This window comes from Furipterus horrens, unplaced genomic scaffold, assembly GCF_987537825.1.
Source record: "Furipterus horrens unplaced genomic scaffold, mFurHor1.1.pri manual_scaffold_2, whole genome shotgun sequence".
Taxonomy (NCBI): Eukaryota; Metazoa; Chordata; class Mammalia; order Chiroptera; family Furipteridae; genus Furipterus; species Furipterus horrens.
This window is the reverse complement of record NW_028327172.1, coordinates 11,161,886-11,186,916: the sequence shown is the minus strand read 5'-3', so window position 1 is coordinate 11,186,916 and position 25,031 is coordinate 11,161,886. Positions and strand designations below refer to the sequence as shown.

The 25,031-nt window shown below is 49.7% G+C and overlaps 1 protein-coding gene across 1 annotated transcript in view; it reads left to right on the top strand.

Moving 5' to 3' along the window:
* The first annotated feature begins 547 nt into the window (after positions 1 to 547).
* The window catches only part of PTPRJ (protein tyrosine phosphatase receptor type J), a 147,728-nt gene continuing 123,244 nt past the window's right edge, over positions 548 to 25,031 (top strand). The window contains exon 1 of the mRNA XM_090267262.1: positions 548 to 808. Within this exon, the coding sequence (XP_090123388.1) occupies positions 548 to 808 (261 nt within the window). The remainder of the gene's footprint in view (positions 809 to 25,031) is intronic.

Sequence of the window (25,031 nt, the reverse complement as noted above, 5' to 3'; positions counted from 1 at the left end):
CGAGCCATGGAGCGGGACCGAGGCTGGACGCCGGTTCCGAGGAGTGCGGGCTCGTGGCGCGGAGCAGCGGAGCCGCGCGTCCCGGGTCCCCCGTCCCAGGAATGTGGGAGGGTCAGGCGGAGAAGGCGGCAAGGGGGGGCGCTTCCTCTGTCCGCGGGAGGGGAGCAGCCAAGGCGCGCGCGGGGCGCGCCGCTGCCCCCTCCCCACCGCCGGGCCGGCTGGGCGGGGGCGGGGGCTGCAGCGGAGGGCGGCGAGGGGCCGCGGGGCTCCGCCGCTGCCGGGCCGGCCGGGCGGGAGGAAGCGATGAATATTCAGAGGGGGAGGGGAGCAAAGGGCGGGAGCGCTCGCCGCGGCTCCCTGCAGCCGGAGCCGCATGAGGCGCAGAGGAGGCAGTGGGAGCAGCCGGAGCCGCGGGAGCCGGGATCCCGTCGCCGCGCACGGGGGGTGGGCGCCGCTCGCTCCGCCCCACGAAGCTCCTGCGCGCCCAGGAACGGGTCCCCTCCGCGACCGCCGCGCCGGGCCCAGCCGTGGGGCCGCCGCTGCTGCCATGTCCCCGGGGAAGCCCGGGGCGGGCGGAGCGGGGACTAGGCGGACCGGCTGGAGGAGGCGGAGGCGGAGGCGGTGGCCGGAGGAGGCGAGCAGGGCGCCCCGGCTCGGGCGCACGGCGGGGCCCGACTCGCGCGGCCCGGGCACGTTCCAGAGCGCGCGGGGCATGAAGCCGGCGGCGCGGGAGGCGCGGCCACCTCGGCGCTCGCCCGGGCTGCGCTGGGCGCTGCCGCCGCTGCTTCTGCTGTGTCGCCTGGGCCAGGTGAGCGGCCTGGGGCCCGGGAGGGGGAGGCAGGGCGGGGCGAGACTGGCATCCCCGGCACCTGCCCGTGGTGCCCGCTGCAGGGTCGGGTGGGGGTTGGGGGGACGAGGGCCGGATCCTACGGAACCCCCCTTGGAGGGCTCGCGGGAGCCGGCCGGCCTCTCAGGCCGGTGACCGAGCCGGTCACCCGGCTGCCCGGCACCAGAGGGCGGGCGGCGGGCTCCGCGATCCAGGGGTGCCCGGAGCCCCCCTTCGACGCCCCCGCGGACTGCAGGCCGTCTCCGACCCGCCCTTCCCGCAGCTGGTTCAGTCTGCCGACCCGGCTCGCCCGCCCGAGGCGGCCGGAGGGGGCGTGTGTGCTGCGGGCGCCGGGCGCTGAGCGGGGCCGATCCGGCCTGTAGGGCCCGAGGGGCTGGGCCGAAGGGCAGCGGCGAGTGCCGGGGGCCGGGTCGCCGGGCGGGGGGCGAGGCGCGGGGCCTCCGGGCCGAGGGCACCGCTTCTGGGGAAAGTTAGCACCCCGGGGCAAGGGACACGCAGGGGTCCCTCCTGCGGGCGGCCCTGTTCCCGGGGAAGCCGCTCGCTTCCCGGGGGGCTTTCGTGGTGCTGGGGGAGCGCAGGCTCTCCCCCCTCCGCCGCGTGTCCTCGCTCCGCTTTTCACATGATGCTGCGCCTGGCGTTTTGGGGACCGAGCTTTCTGAAAGCTCCGTTTCCCCTGGTGCTGTTCCCACTGGGGGGGCGAGGGGGGGGGGAGGCAGGGCCGCTGGGAGGCTGCCCACTTCGCAGAGGGAACTGGACGGAGAGAAGTGAAAGAGCAGAGCGCCCAGCCCTCTAGGAGCCTGCTCGGGTGTTGAACCCGCAGTGCAAAGGGCTCTGCTGATGCCCTGCTGTGCGTTTTGTTCACGGAGATCTTGCTTGTCTTATACAGACAGGCGCTCTAAGGGGATGATGGCTGAAACCTGGGAAGCGAGTTATTGACTGGGGACAGAACGTGGTTTCAGGGAAAAGTTTTCACGCACATCAGCCTTGGGGAGCAGTGCAGCCCAGCAGGCAGGCAGAGGAGGAGCTCTGAGTGCTAATGTCCCCTCACAGTTGCCCTGAGCAGGCTGGGAACAGGCTCTTCTTGTGACCCCCTGCAGAGAGGACTGGGTCAGGTGTCAGAAGAAGCTCAGGGCCAGGCTCTGGGGCTGGAAGAACCTTCAGTCCCCTGTGTCCTGTTAACAGCGTGGGTAGGATGGGTGTCCACCACCTGCCCTCTGCATTATTGGGGGCTTCCCCTGACCCATGTCTGAAAGAGCTTTGTAGACATTAAAGAGTGTCCGGATGGGAAGATCGCGAAGGTACAGTGTGTGTGTGACTGTTTTCTCCCTATTCCTGCAAGGAAGCTGGTAGAGAGTAGACTATGAGATTAAAAAAAAAAACCCTCATAATTGAAGAGCTCTTACACCAACGTTTATACTAAGGAAGTACTTGATCTTCACTTATTTAAGTTTAATTTGGCATATGTATATTTTATTATATTACATTAATTATTATTATTATTATTATTGCTTCGGTCGTGGTGGTTAGCTGTGCTTTGAATCAGTGAAAAAATTCTTGGGAAAATTTATTTCTTGCCCAATCCTTTCTTGTAATTCAATAGTATGTTGCGTGCCACTCCACACTTGTCCCCTATTCAGATATTTCCTTCCACTCTAATTTATTCTGCAGAAACTCAAGAGGACTCTATTTCTCATTTTTTTGATATGTTATGAAATAGAAAATCTAAGAGGTTCTCTGATAAAGCACCTTCAAATCCCCATTTGGCAGTTCATTTTGATATTGGATATTTCAGGGAATCAATGAAGTTTTGAGCTGGACCAGTCTTTCAAGGTAGCTCCAACCCCTCATTTCTTTCAGATAAGGATATCGAGGCCCAGACAAGACAGTGATCAGGCCGAGGTCCCCTGGCAAGACTGTAGAGATGCCGAGAATGTCACCTGTGTCGCCTGCCTGTGCCTCATGATGCTTTCTGTGTGTGCCATATTTTCACTTTGCTTTTACCTTTAGCTGTAGGTACTGCCCTACCTCGTTGCGTGTATTCCTGAAACTGTGGCTGTAAACGGTTTTTTCAACATCCAATCATATTTGAAATTAGAAGTCATAGTTGAGATTTCTAAAGCGTGTGCATTTAGGAAATGTGGGCGAAGGTATCTGACTGCCTCCCTAACATTGGATTGGTTTTTGTGGGGCTTGGATAGCGTGTGTGTGTGTGTGTTTCAAAAAGGAATCGGCTGTAGCCGGTTAAGAAAATGGACAAGTTGTGGTGGGGCAGGAATGAGGACTGGGCGGAAGCTGGGAGGCTAAGGTGCTGGAGGTCTCCGTGCTTAGTAGGGCAGGAAAAGCAGCCTGGACCCTGGCATCTTATTCCCAAGACAGGAAGGCAGGCCGGAGATGATTCCAGCAGGAGGCCTTTGCTGGTTGCAGTGTCTGACTCCACCCATTCTCGCAGCATTTTTGCACACTAAGTTTGGTTTGTGTGTATGTTTTAGGTAGTGTGACAAAGCAGTTTGTCCCCCCTTGTCTCCTTCTTTTGACAAGTGTAGTCCTGACAGATTCTTCGTGAAATCAGCTCGATAGGGGGCTGCTTTAAAAAGAAAAAAAAAAAAAAAAGCCAGTGACTGATGGCTGTTTTGTTGGTCTTATCGTGTTGTGGGTTTGCTTTTTCTTTGCTTTCTTGTTTACTGGGAAATAATAACTGTTTGTGTTTATTATCTATTATAGCTAATCCTTGAGCCTGCTTACTTACCTGCTTCATCCAGAGTATGAAAAATATTTTGACTCCTCTTTATATTGCTTGTTAAATTCTCATATGGGTGACTTTAAATATTTTTGTTTTGCTTCAGAACAACAATGGAAAAACCAAATGGTTATGTTTTGTTTGCAGACAGTTTAAGAAAACAGAGCAAATTGGTTTATGGTTAGACTGTGACTTTGAGCTGACTTCAAGTTCAGCCCCACGATAAAGATAACGGCGGAATACCCAAGCTTTCCTTAGCTGGGAGAATGAATCCTGGCTCCCGAGTGAGCAATTTTGGTCAGCAAAGAGGTTATTTAGCTCCTAAAAGTAATTTTTGCTTGGGATTGAGGCCTAGGCAGAGCTGCAGAGTGACTGTCGGCCTGGGTTTAGCCAGGCCATCATCAGCAATTACTTCTTAGTTCATTCACCGTGCGGCCAAGGGAATTATTTTGAGTGCAGTGTAAGAGGCAATTTTCTGTGCATGTCCCTTCTCACATCATGCTGCTTGTTGGTAATATTGTAATTAACAGGTAACATTACACATGGCAGGCACTGTGCTAAGGGCTTTAATGCATTACTTCATTTGATTATTTCTGAAATAGTAAGAGGTGGGTGCTGTCGTGTTCCCATTTTATCTGGGAGAAAACTGAGGTTCAGAAGTTACCAAAGATGCATCAGTAATAGGTGGCAGAGCCAAGCCTACTGTCTCCATGGCCCCAGGTTACTATCTTGTGCTATGAGAAGTCGTGTGTTTCAGAGAAGGTCTTCAGTGTACAGCTAAGAGATGGGACTTTCTGTGGGGAGGGACAGGCTTGTAGGGCCTGAACCCTGATCAGCCTGGGAGTTACTTTGGGTTCTCTGCATCCTAAACCCTGTAGCATCGACTCCACTTGTAACATGGACAACCAAGGGACCCTCTTTCTTGCTCCTGCTTCTTTGGGAGCCTCAGTTTACAAGCAAGCCTGCTTTAGTTGAGACAGAGTAGGGTCTGGAATGGGAAGACCTGGGTTCTACTTCGGGCTCTGCCACTTCCTAGCTGCATAAACTCGGGAAATTCACTTAAACTATGTGACTCCTCATTTCCTTATCTGGAAAAAGGGTGGTTAGTCGTCGTCGGCAGCCATCCGTCTCGAGAGACGATGGTGTAGCTTCTTAAGAGTCTGTCTGCACCGCCGAGAATGGCTGTGCAGTCCGACTCGGGAGTGACACGGTATCTGTCTCCTCCCGTGTTGAATCGACATCTTGCGATGACGCTGGAGTGTCCTCTCCAGTGAAGCTGAAGCTACAGAGCCTGGGCAGGGTGATATGGAGGGTCTGCTGTTGCCCATGCAGCAGACCCCCCCTCTCTTCGCAGCTGAAGGGTCCAAGGGAAAGACGGAGTCAATACAGCTTGGCTTCAGGTGCGCCGCAGGAGTTGCCGGTGTTGACTACAACGTCAAACCGCCTTAGGGACTCCGGCTCCGGATTTTCTGTCGGGGTTTACTCCCTTAGCCTTTCCCTTGAAGAGGTATGCCGCAAGGCAGCGGAGGTTTTTTGGAAAAAGGGTGGTTAAGAGGATCAAATAAAAGAAGAAGAACTACTGTGTAAAATCTAAGGCACGATTCAACTGCTAGTTGTGGCTGCTGTTGTTATTTGGGGAGAATAGGGCTTCAGATCATTAATTTGTATAAGAACTACTTATTAAGCATTTTTTGTAGAGTGTTTCCTCGGGGCTGTGCAAAATGAACCTAGCTCAGTCCAAAACATTTTTTTTAATCCTCACCTTTTAGACAGAGAGGGAGCTGGGTTGGGGGGGTGGTGGCGTGGAGAGAGAGAGAGAGAGAGAGATAGAGAGGGAGAGGTATCGAGTGGTTACTTTCTTCTTGAACCTGCAGCCTGGGTACATGCCCTGACCAGAAATTGAACCTGTGACCTTTGGGTCTATGGGATGATGCTCCAAACAACTGAACCACACTTGCCAGGACCCAAAACATTTTTTTAACTGTAAAGAATTATTTATTTTTTGGAGGGGGTATTGAAAAAAAAATTTGTAAGTCGCTTATCAAGCCCAGGATTTTATAGGTAGAGTGAGGTTATTTGTAGTGTCATAGCAAATACATTTATTTAAATGGGATAAAAAGGGGATCTACAGAAACATATTGTTAAATAATTATGTAAGGATGGCGCGGTTCTGGCGCACCGGTACAGGTGACACATTGCTGAGGTCTGGGAAATACGGGCTCCGAGGGGAGGCCTTGGTGCTGAGCCAGAAAAGCAGCCTGCCTTCAGGACTCTTCCAGGCCGTGGGGGCGGGACAGAAGCCCCATGCCCCAGCTAACTGACCACAGGCTGTGTGGGTGGGGCCATGTCCTTGCTGCCCCTGCAGAGAAAGGGCTGGCCCAGGATTTGCCAGGGAAGGGGCAGAGATGACAAAGAGAGGGCCAGAGGGTCTCTGCGGAGATCCCTGGAGCAGGGGCAACCTCAGGCCAGGGAACGGCCATAGCAATTTTTGTCCCCGTCTCTTAGGGCTGGCTTTCCATTGGCATTTCTGGTGACCCCCGGAGGACGGGAGCTGTAGGAAATTGGTTATTACTTCCTTATTAGTGAGGCTGCAGTCTTCCCATTGTCTCAGAGTTTCCGTGGCATGTAAACGCCTGGGTGAGGGGTGCTGAGGCGGTGGCAGGTGGAGGCATTTTGAAGGCACCGTAGTGTGAGCTCCCACAGAAGGTCTAATTTTAAACATGCAAATAATTTTCAGTTCCACTTTTCCTTCTTCCTGTTACAGGGAAGCTGCACCGGTTGCCTTTTCTCAGGCTTGAGCAGAGAATGTCGTTTTTATGCCACGCATCGTCTTCTGCTGCAGGGCAGGAATGGGGTGGTGTTTTTCTGGGTGCCCCTGCTGGCTGCAGCCCACTGTTATTTCATGGCTTCTGAGTGAGTGAGTGAAGATGAAAAGATAGTAGCAGTTTGGAGCCTGTAATGCAGTGGTTCTTACTCTTTCTGGGGTGGGGTAGGTATGAGACACTTACAGAGTATGCAAAAGGGAAGGATCTTCTCCCCCAAAGAAATAAACATATTTACAATTTTGTATCCAATTACAGGGGTTTCAAAGAAGCTCTAAAATAGCACATGCAGCCCAGGTTAAAAACACTACAATCTAAAACTTACAAAAGTATCCATCCTCTTTAAAGATATGCGCCCCCCCCCCCCCAGTCTTGCTTTCCTTCTAGGAAAAAAATGTTTCTATGTAATGTAGACAAGTATCTATGTTCATCTTTCTAAAAACATTGTATATACGTTGTACTCTACTTAGGCTTTTAATTTACTTAGTTATATTGAAGATGATTTCGTATTTATACTAATTGCTTTAACTCATTTTTTAAAATGACTGCCTAATATTACAATGTGTGAATGAATCATAATCTGTTCATCCAATCCTCAATCAATGAACACTTCCGTTATTTTTAGTCTCTCCCCCCTCCCCTTATAAACCATGCTTCAGAGAATGTCTTTGGTGCATATTTCGTTGTAACCTTCATAAGGATGCTCATAGGGTAAATGTTTGACTTTAGGGTTGCTGGGTCAGAGGGTGTATGCATTTACAATTTTGATAAGTGTTGTGAAGTTGTCCTCCAGAAATGTTGTTTGTACCTAGGTTTGGACAGTGTTTGTTTCTCAGTACCATCAGGTGAATTGAGGATTGTTAAATTTTGAGGTGATAAATTGTATCCTGTTGCTTTTATTTATATTTATAATTTTGAGTTGTGCACTTTCCCCTTTGTTTTGGGTCATTTGCATTTCTTCCTTCCCTTTTTTTTTTTTTTTTTTTTTGGTTAACCCCTGTGAGAGGGGGAGAGAATGAGAGACGGTGGTGAGTGATGGGGAGATTGCCTGTTGTTGATTTGTACAAGCTCTTTGGTATTGAGGAAGTTAGTGTTTTGGGTCCATTTGTGTTGCAAATATATATATTTCCAGCTATTTTAGATGCCACCTTTGTTCCTTAGGGACACAGATAAACAAAAGCCCTGGATGGTGAAGAGAGTATAGTTCTTGGAGCCAAGCAGCCTGGTTGGGATGCTGGCTCTAAGACCTGACTAGCTGTGTGATCTTGGACAGGTGCCTTAACTTTTCTGGTCCTTGCTGTTCGCATCTCTAAAATGCTAATAATAATAGTATTTTCTCTCACACACGGTCGTTAGATAAGCGAGGTCACATTATGTTAAAGTTCTTTGTAAATGGATATAGAAATATCAGAACAACTTACAAAATATTGCATTTACTCAAGCATTGCATTTTAAAATTAGGGCAAAAGGCCATACTTATAACTTGTCAAAATTGTGGTACAAAATCTTGTAAATTGGATATAGGAGATTAAATCCACAATGGATTGTGTACATGCATACACATATATGTATGTATTAAAATATATAATAGGGATCAGTAGAGGCTTCCTGCTAGCACAAGTTAAGTTATATTTATTTTTTGACAAGTGAATATAAATGAATTAATAAATGACTAAGAGATGTGGCTGAAGAGTGGCCAGTGTGGTTCTTGCCCTAAAGGACAACAGAGATACTGATCATGTTTTTTTCTTTTGTTTTTTTTCTTAACCACCCTGCCCCCCCACCCCCCCAAAAAAGAAACCTACCAAAAACAGGGTCCTTCTTGCATTGGCTTAAGTACTTTTATTTTTCTTGTGACCTGGCCAGCTTGGCTGTGGCCACCTCCTGTCTCTGGGTACATTTTGTGTAGGGCTAAGGGGAGTATTTATGCCAACAAGTGAAAGTTGAAAGGCATACTCCTTGGCTCTAATTGCTGGGGATGGGAGGCCGGGGGAGGCTGCTGACTGTACCACCTGTTTCCATGGCAGCAAGGTGATCCTGCATTTCCTGCTGCTGGCTGAGCGGCCACCTCCTTTTCCTGCCCTTGTGTCACGGCGGTTCTTCCTTTCTCACTGAGAGTGGACCGCTCTGGTGACCCTGTTCCTGGGGCCCGGAGGTGGAGCTCTGTGGGGGTGGTTGTGGGTGCAGTGGGAGGTCGCAGCCTGGGGCTGAGCGCACCTGTGCCGGAGGCAGACAGACCTGATTCCCGCACTTGCTGGCCGTGTGGCCTTGGGCCGGCTCTTCTAATGCCAGGAGCCTGGTCTGTTTTCATCTGGAAGAGGCGGACAAGAATACCCACCTCACGGGGTCCTTGAGGAGTAAATCAACCTGCATAACAAGATCTTACCACGGAGCAAACCTCAAAGATGTTGGCTGTTGTTTCATTATCTTAACTTTGCTGGGACACTGGCATAATTTACTACTTCAGGGAAGTAAAGAAGAACGATTTTTGCCTTATAGTTTACAGGCCCGTCAACGTATATGAGTTCGTTCTGTCCTCACAGCATCCCCGTGTTTGTCATCGTTATTCCCCCGAAGGTGTGGCTCAGACCGGCTCTAAGTGACTTGTCTTTTGCACAGTAATAATGTGCTTTCACAGTGTTGTCCAGTTTTGAACATCACTCAAGTGCTGAATTAGCTTACAGGGGGCAGATGGGACCGCTGAGTACCCTAGTTTGGCTCATACATATCATTAGGTTGAACATTATTGTGTTTGGTACTTTGACTAGTGTGTATAGTTCCACCTAATATGCTTCAAAAAATGTGCTTTTAAAGTGAAGTTTGGAAAACTAAATCATAGACTTGCATGCTGTAAAGCAGTGTATTTAAAACGGCGGGTCGTAAAAAAATCAACTTAGTGAGTTATGATCAGCTTTGGGGAGGGATAGAATAGAAAATAGCAGCATTTACTTCTAGTAGGAAGAATAAGTATTGTGTCATGAAACTTTTTTCTGTTATATACACACATGTAATGTATGTGTATGAGTGTACTGAATTCCATAGAAAATGAATTTCTTTTCATGGGTTCAGTCATTGCCCCCAAAACCCCTGGAAGCCACTATTTATAGGGAACGGAGTGGTGGAAGGTGCAGGGTGGGGGGTGGCCATGGGTTCTATTTCCAGAGAGAGTGAAAACCAATATAAAGTCCCAATTATGCATCGTCACTGTCCCCATAGGTAGCTGAAAACTGTCATGCAGCCACTGGTGCAGGAAGGGCCAGCTTCTGGAGCGGTCCCTTAGGAAGGGCGTGGGTGGATGGAAGCCCAGGAGGCCTGCCCTTACATAGCTGCCCTTCTGGAATCTTCAGGGAACTGCCCCAGGAGGACAGCTTCTGGGTCTGCTCTGTGTTCTCCGGTACTGTCCCCTGTGTTGCGTACTTGGAATGAGAAGTCAGGAGCACCTGAGGGGAGCTGAGGCGCTGAGGGGGTCACTCCCCATCTGGTAAGCAGGGGACTGACTCACAGCCCAGACTCTTCCGGCTCCAGGACCTGCTGCCCTCCCTCCAGTCCCCCTGATCTGCATAGGACTCACACTGACGTCCTGTCAGGGGCTGTTAGCCCAGTTGGCTGGAGCTTGATTCTGTTCCCTTTTGAGTTAGTTCAGGCTTTTTTTTTTTTTTTTTTAATATAAAAATTTTGAAAAATAAATAAAAGAAAGCAAAACTACCTGTAATCTCTAAGTCCCCCATTTTGATGGGTGATCTTTGTCTTTATTTTAAAATGCATGTTCTGTCTATAATAAGACAGTGTTATGTCCTACACATACTTTGTAACCTACACTTTTTACCTAATAAAAAAAATTGTGGTCGATACATCCCTAGGGACACCCCAGTATGAACCTGAGGCTTCTTCCTGTAGCCTCGCTGTTACTCACTGGAGTTTTTTGAAAAAAAAAATTGTTTTTTAAAACAAACAAACATGGGCATATTAAAGATTAGATACTAAATTTGCCTTCAGAATTTTTTCAGCAAATATACAGGCAGCAACAAAACAATTTCTATCCTGCAGACCCCGGGTGGTGGTGGTGAGTTTTCTCTCTTTACATTTCTCAGGGGCAGTTTGTAAAGTAGAGACAATATGTTGCAAACATTTCCCTTGCCCGTAAATGTTCTTCTCTTCTGTAACTGTTCGCTGTTGCATCTTGTTGCAATATATGGAGCCACCTTGACTTACCTCATTCATTCTTTCATTAGTCTTCTGAGAGTTTTTGCTATGGTGAACACTGTAAAGATGACTTCGTGACGAAGTCTCTGAACACATCTCCGATGATTGTCTTAGGATAAATGGAGATGGTAAAAATAAGGGCCGCTACCATAGGTTGAATATTTATCAACACTTGGTGCCTATTAATTCATGTAATCCTATGAGGTAGGTACAGGGAAGGAAACTGAGGCCCAGAGAGTTATAATCTGATTCATGACCACACACTGGGCTAGAACCCCGCTCAGCTAGTGGTGGGTTTCCGTGGGGGCACAGGAAGCTGGAATGGGTGGCCCACGTGGGCCAGGGCGTGTGAGTCTCTCGGGAGGACAGCTAGACTTGAGGGCCATTCTCACAGGTGGGAGAGTCATCTTCCTGTGGAAGGAGGGGCACATGGACATTTGCTGCTCAGAGCCATGACATCGGGGGCTGGAGTACATGCTTCCTAAAGCTACAGAAGAGAAGAATTTCTTGGCTGTGGATTTTAGAACCTGGAGCCGTAAGTGGTAAAAGCCGCCTGAAACAAATGCATGACCTCATTGCATTTTGTTGGGGGTCTTGGCCTTCCTGCTGCGAGCAAACTTGGACCTCACAGAGTTTGAAATCGGGCACGGATGACGTGAGTTCGGGGTGTCCCGTTGGAAGAGCAGCATGGGGACGGGCACGGGCTCTGGGGCCAGGAGAAGCTTGGACCCAAAGCCACGCCCTTCTCCTACAGCCTTGACCTTGAATCTGCCCAGGGTGTCAGCACCTTGGGACCTGGTGTGTCATCTGGAAGATGGGTCCTCCAGCCCGCCCTCTGTACTCGTCAGCTCCAGGCCTCGTCAAACCTGGGACTTGTCGCATTTCGACGAGAAAACAATGTTTCTGCTCTCGGCGCTTGCTCGGGACGTGTCACGCTTGCTAGAACTTGTATGCGGCACAATGCCGCCCCGCAAGAAGAAATTTCTTATGGAAAAAGTTCGTTTGGTATTTGTCGGTTGCAGCACTCGTCAGGAGTTCCGGAACGAATGAACGACGAGTACTGAGGTACCATGTAATTGCCAGACCACAGTTATTGGGGTTAAGTGAGAGAAGGTGTGTCTAGATTGTGGCATTTAGTAGGTGGGCTCTTAATTGCTTGCTCCCAACTCACCCCTGTTCATTAACACACCTCCAGACGGAGGGGCGGCAGTTGCCATGTGCCCCAGATTTGAGGAGACCAGCTCTGAAGGAGGTCAAGCGACTTTTGCCAGCCTGGTGCCCAGGTGATGTGCTGTCCAAAGTGATCACGGCCCTGGCCGGTGTGGCTCAGTGGGTTGAACGCTGCCTGTGAGCCGAAAGGTCGCTGGTTCTATTCAGTCAGGGCACATGCCTGGGTTGTGGGCCAGGTCCCCGGTTGGGGGCGTGTGAGAGGCAACTGATCTATGTTTCTCTCACACATCAATGTTTCTCTCCTTCCCTTCCCCTCTCTCTAAAAAGAAATAAATAAAATCATTAAAAAAAATAAAATGATCACCAACTCCTACTGTGCAAAGAGAAATTGTAGGGGATGTGCAGCAGGGGCAGCTCTTACACACTCCCTTTGAGTCATCGCTGTCTCTCAGAGAGTAATGCTCCTTAAGCCAGAATGGAGATCTCAACGGAGATCCCATTGCCCAAACCAGCCTCTTCTGGAAAGAACAGTAGCCTCGCCTGCCTTTTCTCCCAGCCGGTGAGGCCATTTCAACCCCTCGAGTCCTTCAGGCAGGAATTATTAAAGAAACAGCAAGCACATCTTTTCAATCTAGCACTGCCCACCTCGCTGTCTCTTTAAGTTGCCATACTGACCCTGCTACCTAGAGCTTGGCCTCGTCCGTCACCAAACGCCCGTCATCTGGCTTCATGCCTGCACCCAGTCCTCAAACTCCTCTCGTCCTGCAAACCGCTCCGCCAGAGACTTCCTTTCCCCTTATTCTCTGACCCTGCATTCTCATGATAGTTTAGACCTGATGTGAAATTATTTTCATAGCTCAGACCTGGGCGTCTCTAAAATCAATCATAATCTCCTCTTCGGCTTCATCGTATCTGGCTGCTGGGAGTCTGTCCCTATGATGGTAGACATCAGCCAGCAGGAAGTCACCTTCGGTGACCGTATTCATTCTGGGCTTGTTCATGGGACTGAGGGGTAGTTTAATGCAATGGTTAAAAACTCGGGTTCTGGAGCCAGATGCCTGGGTGGGAATTCCTGGTATTACCTTGACTATGTTGATAAACCTCTCTGTGCCTCAGAGTTCTTATCTGTAAGATATGGTGACAATGTGACTCAGTTCTCGGAAGTACATAAAACCAGCACATACTAAACATTAGTAAACACGAACAAAGAAAAGAAAGAATGTGGTAGGCAGGGGGTAAGACTCAGACCCTCTGTCTCTCTCTGACCACAGAGTTTGATTTCTTTTGGAAGTTGCACACACAAGGCATTTAGACTCTGCGGCTGTGTGACAGTGGGATTGGGGTGAGTGGGACAGTTTCTCTTTTTTAGACCAGGGTTTCTCAACCTCAGCACTATTGACGTTTGGGGCCCGATAATTTGTCGTGTTGGGGGCTGCCCTGTGCACTGTGGGATGTCAAGCAGCCTCCTTGGCCTTTGTTTGCTAGACGTCAGAAGCATCTTCCACCTCTCACTTGTGACAACTGAAAATGTCTCTGGATTTGCCAAATGTCCCATCAGGGGAAAGCACCCTGATTGCTAATGGTTGCTTTAGGCAATGCCTGTTTTGACTTAAGGATAAAGACTTTCATTGTCTGTGCTCTGGTGGGCTTCCTAGTGGGGCTGGCTTTCCTTCCACCCCCATGTGATCATGCTGGTAACCGACTTCCTCGCAGTGGGACTGTAGGTCTAAACTAACAGGAGCATTTACAGATGTGACAATTATCTAGGTGGCTGGGTCTCAAAAGAGGATTCACATCCGGTTCCCCGCTTGTTCAGTAAGCGCTTGGTAGGGATGCTATGGTCAAGTGAGCACTGTGCTGGGAGTCTCGGCACCCAGTGGGGTTCCTGGGCCACGTTTCCCCCTGTGCTATCAGCCTGGGATTCCGCCTCCCCAAAGTGGGAGTAGCTGCCAGTTTCCTCAGTCTGCCCGGCCGGGAAAGGAAGCCAGTGTTAATGTGATATGTGCGGTGCTAAGCTCTGGGCCAGGCCATGTGAAGTTGAGGGAATGGCTCAGTGTTCATTAGGAGCCTCCAAGCCAAGTGTGCCAAGTTCCACACAAGGGATAGACCCAGCAAAGGGAGATCCCATTACAAAGAGATTCACTGCCAAGTTCCCCCTCCCAGCAGCTCCCTGGAGTAGTTTTCAGCTTTTAGAGAGTGTAGAGCCAGCTCCAGGGCAGAAACCTAGAGATAATGCCTTCAAGGATGGGGAGACCAGGGAGACCAGCAGGATGAAGCAGGAGAGGAAACCCAAGAAACCCCCTGCAAGGGTGATGCGGCGACTTCCTGCTGTCCACACAGCTTTTCAGGAACACATCCCTTGGTGAAGCCAGGAAAGGACTCCCAGCTCAGTGTCTGCTCACCTGCCCAGGTCCAACCAGTTATCCTGAGATGTCTGCTGGGCCACCACACACTGTGTGCTGGGCTCTCATTTCATCCTGACAACGGTCACATCCATTTTAGGGAAGAGGCACAGAGAGGTGAAGGGACTTGCCCAGCGCCAGGGCTGTGGCTCTTCCCCGAATCTCGCTTCTCCTGCTTTGTGATCCACAGCAACTCGGGAGCTTTCAAACCTGAATTTTCTCGTGTGCCAAATGAGGATAAATAAACACGTCAGAGGATCGTGATCAACATTCATTGAGAAAATGTATGGGAAGCCGCAGCATGGTGCCTGGCATACAGAAAGTGCTTCCTAAATGCCAGCTGCTGTCACTGTTATTGTTTCAATGGTCGGCGGTCACGCGGGGCTAGTGCTTGGATGAGCCACGCCAGGAATAGAACCGCATGACCTAGTCACCCAGCCTACCTCAGGCCCTGGTCAGTAAATGTTTGGGGGGGACGTCACCTGGGGAGGACAAAGTCTGAAGTTTAGGATATAAAGCCAAATCCGCCCTTAGGGATAGAATGTGTGATCTCCCTGCTGTGAGTAGTTAATCATTGCTAGTAAGAAGATGAAAGGGATCATCTCCCCCAAGAATGTCAGAGTGAGAAAGGACCTGGGGCTGTTAGGCTAGGGAGGGCCAGTGGGTTCCAGTCTGTGTCCATCCTCAAGTGATCGGTAGGGGTGGCTCGGGCCCTATGGAGATGAGGTCCTCGGACCACTGGGGATGGCCTCGCTAGCAGGAGAGGGTGCTGGGGTCAATGAGTGATGTCTGCCTGGGACACAAGAAAGGCAAGGGGTGGGGTGACACACATGCTGTTTATTTGCTCTTTTGGGTTCCAGCTGATGGCATGGAGGCCTGTGACTTTGCTTACCGGAGGGTCACCCAGCAACACATAAAACCACAGACATCTCTTTGGGAAGGGATCTTTGAAGAGCGTCATCCCTGAGAAAGTGGTTTTTGCTTGACTGTCTTCAGCATGGAGGAACTTGCTGTCCGAAAAGGCAGCGTGCTCTGTCTTTGGGCCCCTCTCCTAGTGAGTGCTGACCCCCTCTGAGGGGGAGAGGGCCTTTGAAGCCCCATTTAGAGGGGCTCTTCTCAACTGTGGCCGCCTCAGGGAGCTTTTAGAAGATGCCGACCATAGGCCCCCATGCCTGACCGGCGGCACACACCAGCCCCTGCATTGCTGTTTTATGATAATGTCCCGAAGTGCCTCATGTGAGGTTAATGTGTAGCCAGAGTTGAGAACCACTGAGGTGAAATCTTTTTTTGGAAACAGGCCCAGAAAGGGCACAATTATCCAGAGTTATGTGGAGTTAGTAGCACGAGGAGAAAGGAAACCAGGGGAAAAGCCCCTTATGAAGTGCCAGCCCTTTGCCAGGCGCTTTTACTTTTATGCCGAGATTCTTCTTGTCCCACGAAGTTGTGTGATTCCACTGCTTAAAAACCCTCTGTGGCTTCACACTGCACTTGGATAATTCCAGATGGTGGCCTGCAAGGGCCTCCACCTGGGATCGGATCGGATCGGATCACCAGGCCCCACCCCCCTCTGACTTAATCCAGTCCCGTACCCCCGCTGCACTGTCACGCTGGCTGTGTTATGGTGGACACTGGCACTGCCCTCTCTCCCTTGGGGGCTCTTTCTGCTGCGTTCTCCCCCAGATCCTCCTGGCTCTGCCCCAGACCCGATCCCATTATCCTGCTTCATTTCCTCCATCCTTATCACCATCTGAAACTGTCTTATTAATTGACTGTTTCTGATTCCCTGCCCCCTGGTGTAGTAACTGCAGGAGGTAGGGACACTGTCTGTCTGCTTCTCTGCTCCATCCCTCAAGCCTAGGACAGAGTCTGCCTCAAAATAATGTTTGTCAGAGGGACGAGTTGAAGGTCATGACATGGAGCTGTTATTATCCCCAAGTTACAATCGAATAGAATTCTGGGTTGCTGACTCTCAGTCCCATGTTGGTTCCAATGATCTCATAATGTTTTTACCTTTTGCCACCGCTACCCTAAATATGTGTGTGTGTGTGTGTGTGTGTTGTGTGTATGGATGTGTTTGGGAGGATCGGAGGGATCACAGTAATCCATGGGGATGGGGTTTAGCTTGCTCTAGTAAAAATAGCGCAGCTTCGAAAGTCCTTTGGACTTGAGATTGAATCCCAGCACTGCTCTTATCAGCTGTGTGATCTTGGGAGGTTACTGAACCTCTCTGAGACCCAGGTTTTCTCTGCAAAATGGAATGACAACACTAATGACTAGCTGTCACTGAAGGCTTTCTGTGTGCCGGGCACTGTGCCAAGTGCTTTTTGTGTTTTGCCTGAGTGAATCCTCACGACCACCTAATGAGGGAGAGGAAAAGGAGAGAGAGAGAGGTTAGGTTAAGCAACTGGCCTGAGGTCACACAGCTGATCAGTGGAGGAAACTGGGTTCAAGCTTTGGCAACTTGGTTCTAGAATCAAGGTGTTGGGAATTCATGAAATCGGGCCCAGTGGTCTCGGAACAGGTGGTGGCGTCAGGCACTCAGTACAGGCTAGTTCCTCTTCCTCTCCCTTTGACCTTTACTCTCACTGTGACATTTAAGTCTTCTTACTGTTTTGTTCTCAAGTTGGTGACAAAAGTACCAATTTCCTGCTGGTGGGGCTCACTTCCAAACACAGCCTCTGTTGACAGGGCCTCAGGGAGAGCCACCTGCAGGCTGAGGCTGAGCCCGGTGCTCACGGAGTGTGGGCAAATCAGTGCATTTTCCCATTTTAAAAAACGGTCCACCTCCAATATTTACTGAGCATCTACTTTGTGCCAGGCATTGTGATTATGACCAATAAAAAAAATTAAAACAATAATTTCCAGTCCTATCTTCCCCAACTCATCAAGTCTTCCTTTTCCAGCCCGGCTACCTGGGCATCTTTCTTGGTTATGATCATTTTAATGGGAGTTGGGGATTTGTGACTGCGATGGGCCTGTGGTGGCTGTCCCCTGGCTGGGGCATTTCTGGGAGCATTTGCCCTGTGTGGATAAATGGAAGGAAACGTGAACAACCAAAGCCACATTGAAGTGGCTGCTTTATTTTGGGGTGGGCAGGACTCCGTGTCGATATGAGACCGAGTGGGCTTCAAAATGAATTTTTAAAAAAAAATTTACTTTTTTCTAATTATATCAGAGTGGTATGACAACATTAAAAGAAATTTAAAAACTAGAGAAGTGAAGAAAAGTCATCCTTTGTCACAGAACTATTATAATCTTAAAGTAGTGACAGTTAGGATTTGTTGTAGGTGGCTTCTTCTTTAAAATAATTGTGATCACAGAGCAGGGACAGTTGGGTTTAGATCCTTTAATGACAAATGGCTGAATGAATAAAACTTTTTTTCCCCACGGTGATATATATAACCATAGTTCTTAATAGCTGCAGGATACTGTATGGAGTGGATGCACTGTAATTCACTTACCCTTTTTCTTATTTAGAGATTTAAGCAGGAGCCAATTTTTCATGGTTTTAAGTAGCACAGGAATGAAATGTTTTCACACCATTATTTCTTCCGGATTAACTTCCAGGCACCTTTATAATCTTTAACACGACTGACTCAATGACTTTCCGAAAGGGGGGCATTCTTTACATTGCCATTAGAATGTATGAGACTGCCTGTTTTATTACGCCCACGTCGGCACTGGGTGTTACCATTTTTTAAAAACAGATTTTCGTTTAATATTTACATTTGCAGACATGACGGCTTGGTTGTGTGGTGACTGCCTTACACTGCCTTTTTCACTGCAAGTGACTCATAGAATACCTGTGTTTTGTGTGATCTTTTAAAATATTCATCATCACTATTATTGTTTTATGCTCAGGAAAATGTCAAGTCACTGTCTGTGTTTTGTGCTGCAACTGGCATTTGTTTGGTGGCACTTAGAAAAATGCTCAGTGCGGCCAGCAGCCAGCTGGGCCTAGTTGTGTATTACCTGACTGCAGAGATAATCAGGTGTATTTACTTCATTTTTAGAGCTGATTTTAGGGGAGCCTGCTCTCCTATCTCTAGTTTCAAACTCAAATCATGTGATGGTTGGGCAGACATTTGCAGAATGGAATTTTACTGAGCGCTTGCTAGGTATCAGACCTTCATGATTACAGATTAGAAGTGGCAGCAGGTGCTAGCACAGAGGGAAGAGAAAATTGAGTTCAAATCCCAGCTTCGCCTGTTGCATTGTGACGTTGAGCAGGTTTCTCCCTCTCCCTCCATCCTCTCCTTCACCACCTGCCTTTGTTTCCCCACCTGTAAATCAGTCTGATAGTGCCCGCAGAGGTCAGGATATAAAGGAAACACTGTGCTAATAAGCATTTAGCGCACAGGAAGTTCTGGGGATCCTGCTGTTGGTATTGATGCAACGGTGGCCGGAGGCATGGGGATAGAAGAGGAGGAAAATAGGCCAGTCCAGGTATCTTTCCTTTAGGAGGTTCCGGTTTAGCTGGAGAGATAAGATGAGCTAGCGGGACACAGTTTCAAGGCACAGACAGTGCAGGCTTCAGACTAACAGCCAAGAGCTGAGGCAGAGAAGTAAGGCCAAGCCAGTGCCCTTGGCTGTTGTTTGGGGGGTGAGTGTTGGGAGCCCAGGCCTGTAGTTGGGAAGACTCATTTCTGTACAGCGAGGGGGTCACATCTGGCAAATTCAGAGTGTCTGTGTCAGGTCAGCTCGGGACTTGAAGGTCTCCCGTGCCTGCCGGATTTAGACTCTGTCTTGTAGAGAATGAGGCATCATGGGAGGACTTTATTTTCATATTGTAAATATTAATCATTTTATTTTGTTATGTTTTCTGATGACCATTTAAAAAATAACAGCTTGACTGAGATATAATTCACATACCATAATTCACTCTTTTAAAGTATACAAATTTAGTTGTTTTTAGATTCAGAATTGTAGTTCCAGAATATTTTCATCACCCCTAAAGGAAACCCCACACTCATTAGCAGTCATTCCCTATTCTCCCTCCCCCCACCTCCCACCCCCAAAAGCTCTTGGCAGTCACCAATTTGCTTTCTGTTTCTAAGAATTTGCCTGTTCTATGTGTTTCATATGCGTGGAACCATACAAAATGTGTGCTTTGGTATCTGGCTTATTTCACTTAGCATTATGTCTTCGAGGTCCAGCTTCATCGGAGCATAGAGCAACACTCCATTCCTTCCAATGGCCACATAGTATTCCATCAGAGGGATGTGCCATGTTTTATTTCTCCCTTCATGACTTGATAGACCTATGGGGTAATTCCGCTTTCCAGGGATTAATGAATAATGCTTCTGTGAACACGTGTGTGTAGGTTTTTTGTGGACGTAGGTCCTCAACATGGTGGGATTTTGAACTGGTGAGAGGCGAGTGGAGCCTCTGGGCAGGTGGGCTGTGCTGAGGCCCATGTGCGTCTCTGTCCTTTGCAGGCCAGTCCTGGTCAAGTTTTATGGGCTCCAGTTCTTTTAAATGAGTCTGTGAGGCAGGGCCTGTTATTATACCACTTTTCTAGGTGAGGGTTTTAAGATTCAATGAGATGAAGTCAGCCTCACAGCTAGGAAATGGTAGATCTCAGCTCGGTCCAGCTCTCAGCTCGCCAGCATGCCCCCTGCCCCAGATGGGCCAGGTGGTTTCTTCGTGGTGGCCTCCCTGGGAGGGGCCTGGAGGCTGCGTGGTGTCCAAGGGCAGCATCGTAGGGTGGCAGTGAGCTGCACGGAGCGTGTGTGTACAGATGTGAGTGGGGTGTGGGGTGAGGGGAGGTGCTCAGAGGCAGGACCTGGGGTGTAGATGGGACCTAGACAGAATGCTGACTGGGAATCGTGGGAGTGGGTTGCATTCTTGGCACGACCTCTGTGATCTCGGACTGATCTTATCCCCTTAGAGCTTCATCTTTCTCCTCTGGAACCTGGGGCTCTTCTCCCTGTCTCCTGCCCCCCTAAAGGCTGATGTCAATGGTGGTGGGGGGAGAGAGAAGGGAGGGGAGAAGAGGAGAAAGAGTGGAGAGACCAGAACCTGCCCCACTGTGCAGAGCTGCTGATCTGGGAGGCAGGGGGGTATGCAGCAGGGGTAGGCAGGTTGGGGGTGGGTAGCCAGCTGATTTGGGAGGACATCCTTGTCCTTTCTGGGGAATTCTGAACCCTGTGAAAGCTCCTACCCAGAGGTGAATGAGCTGGTTATAATCCAGAGACTATTGATTTTTTCCTAGTATTTGAGTTTGAGCCTTTGTTTCTGGGAAGAATCTGGCGTTAAGCTCCCAGCAGCCTCCCGCAGCACGTCCCTCACTCCCTCCCCTCCCTCAAGGTGGCCAGGCGTCACCTTCCAACCAGCGAGGCCTTCCTGGGTCCTAGAGGTCAATCGGTGGCCTTGCCTCTCTGGGCCTGTCTTTGTTCAAGTGTCGGGGCTGACTGTCCCCTTTATCACTGACGTGCAGCTTGCCTGGGTTTTGTGAAAAGCTTGTCACTGTCAGTTGGAAAATAAAGACAGAAAGCTCCCCTTTGGAGTTGGCGTCGCAATGACTTGCTCTTGTTCTCACTCCAGTATTTTGCTGGGTTGTTATGAATCAGTCACTTAATTTTTTTTTTTTTTTAAAGAGTGACAAGCACATTTGTTTTAATATGAGAAGCTAGGCTATGGAATGCAAGTTAGATATTTTTTTTTTCTTAGATTGAGTCAGAATCCTGCCTCTACCCCCATCAGAGAGCGATCTCCTTTGTCTTGACTCTGAGGACATAAGGGGACAGAGGTGTGACAGCCTTCCTCTGTGTGTTTCTGCTCTCTCGCCTCCAGCCAGCAGCTGGTGGTCCGGGACTGGATTTATCAATTTATGTCATCAAGTACAGTCACTGTTCATTTATCGAATTGGTCAGGTCCCAAGGGTCTCATTCAGAGAAGGAAGGGATCTTCAGGATTATGTCCTCCAAACTGTTCATTTTGCAGGTGTTAAAACTGAGGCGCAGAGAAGGGAGGCAACTTGCCCAAGAGCACACAGCTAGTCACAGTGTGAGCCCAGGTTTCTGGTTCTTCCAGACACTAAAGTCCCAGTAGTGAGCACACAGGGTACTCTGGGAGCATACCTGTCTTCGATCTATTTCTGATGGATGTAGAAATGGTTTTCTGGGGGATTGAATTCTGATGTGTGCCTGGGGACCTGCTAGGGGGCCATCCATTCCTTTTGGGGAAGAGTTAAAGGTGTCTGCTAGATTCTGGCCTCTGCTGTTTTTGGCCATCGGAGGGAGAGTGACCATGCCTGGAAGATACCTTGAAGGTCCTAGCTGCCAGATGGCCTCCACCTGCTACCTCCATTCCTTGCATTTATAGTCAATAGAGAAACCAACCGAGTAAACAAATGAACTTATGGTTGGCAAAACTGGGAGGCTGAGTTTGGGAGGTGGGCTGGGAATTAAAGGGTACGTTTCCTCCTATAATAAAACTTGCTGATACAACGTTGAAAGTCATTGTCTTACTCATCCTCATCCGAGATAAGTCACACAATGGGTGGTATTGGGGTGCAGGGTTCCTCCCACCCCGTGAGAACACCGTGAGATGAACTTTGTGTGGGCTGGTCGGTTAAAAGAAAAACAAGAAGCCACAGGTTGGAAGCAACCTAAGCGCTCAGCAGCGGGGCATTGCCGGAACCGTGAACGACTACACAGTCCTTACACGTGCTTTGAACTAATGCTCAGTGATACGGGAAAATGTTCGTGATGGAAGACATGTAAAGACGTGGGCAACAAAATGACATACGGTATAAACTCAACTGTGTAAAATAACCAACCAGACTTCAAAGATGCATTTCCTCTGGATGCATGAGGGCACTGGAGTGTGGTGTTGAGAAGCAAGTAGGCAGACCTGGGCCAAGGCTGGCTGAGCTCTGCCAGAGTTGCCACATGCCTGAGGGCAAGTCCCCGGACTTTGTCAAGCTCAGGCTTCTCACATGTGCTGAGGGAAGAGTCCCTTAGCTCTGGGTTGCTGTGAGAGTTACATGAGATGCTGGGCCCTTCAGGGACAGGGTTCTGAGCCCCCAGTCTTGACCTCCGCAGTGGAGTTATGGCACGGTGGCCGTGTGGTCAGACCCAACCATGTTGTCTGCTGCTCCAAGCGCATCAAAGACCTTAGTGCCTCTGGTTCTGGGCACACGGTACACGCGCATCATGTCACATTCCTTGTAGTTCAGCCATGGTGGCATGCCCTTTCTTGCCACCATGCTGCAGTAGCTTTTTTTTTTTTTTTTTTGGTCTCCCTAAATAGACCGTGTTCCCCATGGACATCATGAACCAGGGCCTGGTACCCAGTAGGTGCTCAGTAAATGTTTGTTGAATATACTTAAGGGGCGGGACTTGAGCTGTGCCTTTCAATGTCACGTGCGCCTTGGTGAGCAGGGTGGAAGCATTGTTCCAGGAGGTGGGCAGGGCAGAGGGCAGTGGTGGTCACTACTGCTTGTTCGGGGACCAGGCACACTGAGCACAGCAGGGATGGGCATAGGCGTAGCCTGCTTTTCAGCGTCCATTGTCACATGGGAGTCACGTAGGTAAGGCACTTGGTCTATAGGGCGTGATCAGTTCTGCTGCTTTTTTGTGGCTTGGAGCCACGTGTGCTTCTTCCTAAGAGAGACCCCTCATGGCCAGGCCTGCGTGGTGACTGGGCACGCGGGCAAGGCTGCCGGAGCTGCGCCGGCACACGGCGAGAGCAGACGTGGGGGCAGAAGGCGCCTGGCTGCCGTGTCTGGCCTTACCACCTACCAGACTGGCGATCTTGAGTGGAGTGAAGTCAGGAAAGGAAAGTCATGCTTACCAGAGTGTTCCAAAATGCTGCTTTTACGCTCAGCATTTTCACGCAGTTCTTACATCAGGGGCGCAGTGGGGAGTGGGATGGGCCGCACGTGAATGATTGGTGTTAGTGAGGCAGCAGGGAGTACTGGGGACTCTGCCAGACTAAGAGAACATGCCCTGTGTGAAGGGTGTCCCTCCCCGACTAATACCCCCCCCCCCAGTTTAATTGAGAAGTTATTGACATACATCACTGTAAGTTGACAGCATGGTGGTTTGATTTATATATATTTATATCTATTGTGAAATGATTACCACAGTAGGTCAGCAAAAATGTGCATAACATAAGTTTACTTTTTTAACCACTTTTAACGTGTGTAATTTACCTGTCCCCACTATCCGATCAGGCACTGGTTTTTATGCTTCACAAATTTCAACCCATTTAATCCTCACTGCAGCCCGATGCAGCATCTCTGATTTTTCATGCTCATTGGAGAGCTGTGGATGGTGAGATGCGGGGGGTTGAGTACCCTGCCCACAGGACACACACCTAGCGGCCGTGGAGCTGGGATTCGAGCCTTAGGGAACCGAGTGCTGTCAGTTGCTCAGATTCATTTCTTAAGAAAAGTTGGAAACAGAGAGTTTTTAATGTTAAATCTCCTGCTTTTAAAAAATATTGAATTAACCAACAAAGTGCTGTTTAAGCAAACAGAACACTTTGGGGCCCCATGACACCCATCCTCACGGTGGCCCGGGCAGAGTTGTCACAGCGAGTCTGTGGACACCCGCCCTGCCTGTCTCCAGGATCCGGTGGCGAACAGCTGTGCTGACCGACATGGGGTTAGTAATCCTAGCTAACGTGTATACTGAGAGCTTCCTGGGAGCCACGCCTGTTCTAAGCGCTTGAATTCTCACGAGAGCCCTTGTCTAAGGTCAGGATATCATTACCCCCCTTTTGCAGATGAGGAAACTGAGGCCCAGAGAGGTTAGCTACCTTGTCTGAGGTTGCACAGCTGGGAGCGGTGGAGTCAGGATTAGAACCTGGGCAGTTGGTTCCAGAACAGGTCTTGGTCCACTGTATTTATTGCCTTTGTTTGGGTCCAATTCTGAAGAATCCCAGGGAAGGGTAAGTGACAAACATCTGTTACATCCTGATGGTGACCCTGTGCCAGGCACTTTCTCTCACTTTATTTCATTTAACCTTTATACCAACCCTGAGGCAGTGGGATTTCTTACCTTAACAGATGCGGATACCGAGACTCCGAGAGGTCTAGTGAACTGCCAAGATCCCACGGGTAGGATTTGAACTTGGGTTTGAAGGTTTGCAGAGCCCACGATAATTGCCACATGAGAAGGTGGCAATGAACTGATTTTCAGTTTTTTAAAAAGTATCTGCTTAAGGAGAGAGCACAGAAAAGTGCAGTAAGAAAGAGGACAGCTCTGTTGAAGCGACTGGAATATAGCAATTTCCTTTGCATGTATTTAGGGGGCTCTTGGGGGTCACTTGAATCCAGGTCTAAAGCTCCTTGGGCATGGGGTGAGGAGTGTTGAAGTGGGCACCCCTGGGGTGAGTGCCGTGCTAGGCACGGTCCCAGGTTTTCTGTCCTTTTTTTTGTGTGTGTGAATACATTGCTGGTAACAGCCTTGCTGTGATCAGCTTGTTTTAATCCACACCTTCTCTTTAAGTGGTGCTAATTGAGTTAATCACAGCCCAAGGTGGTGTTTTCAAGGTTGGCATCAAGGTGGCTTTGTCAGAAGGTCTAGCCAACCAAGATGTTGCCTGCCACACCTGTTCCTTCAACATGACTCCCCCGTGCACCTGCTCTGTGCCAAGCTCCGTGCTGGGTGCCAGGGGCGTACAAGTGGAATGCAGTGTCCCCGTGGTCAGCGGCCTCATGATCTAGTGGGGCCAGAGGGGGCAACTGCTCTGTGATGCAACCTTTAGCGAGGACGGTTCAGGTGGCAAACAGGACATGGACAGATGGGGAGCTGGGGAGGGGTGCATCCAGAGGGGACCTTGGGGGAAGAGCCTTCAGCATGAGCCCCTTGAGTGAGCACTCAGGGGTCTCATCCTTC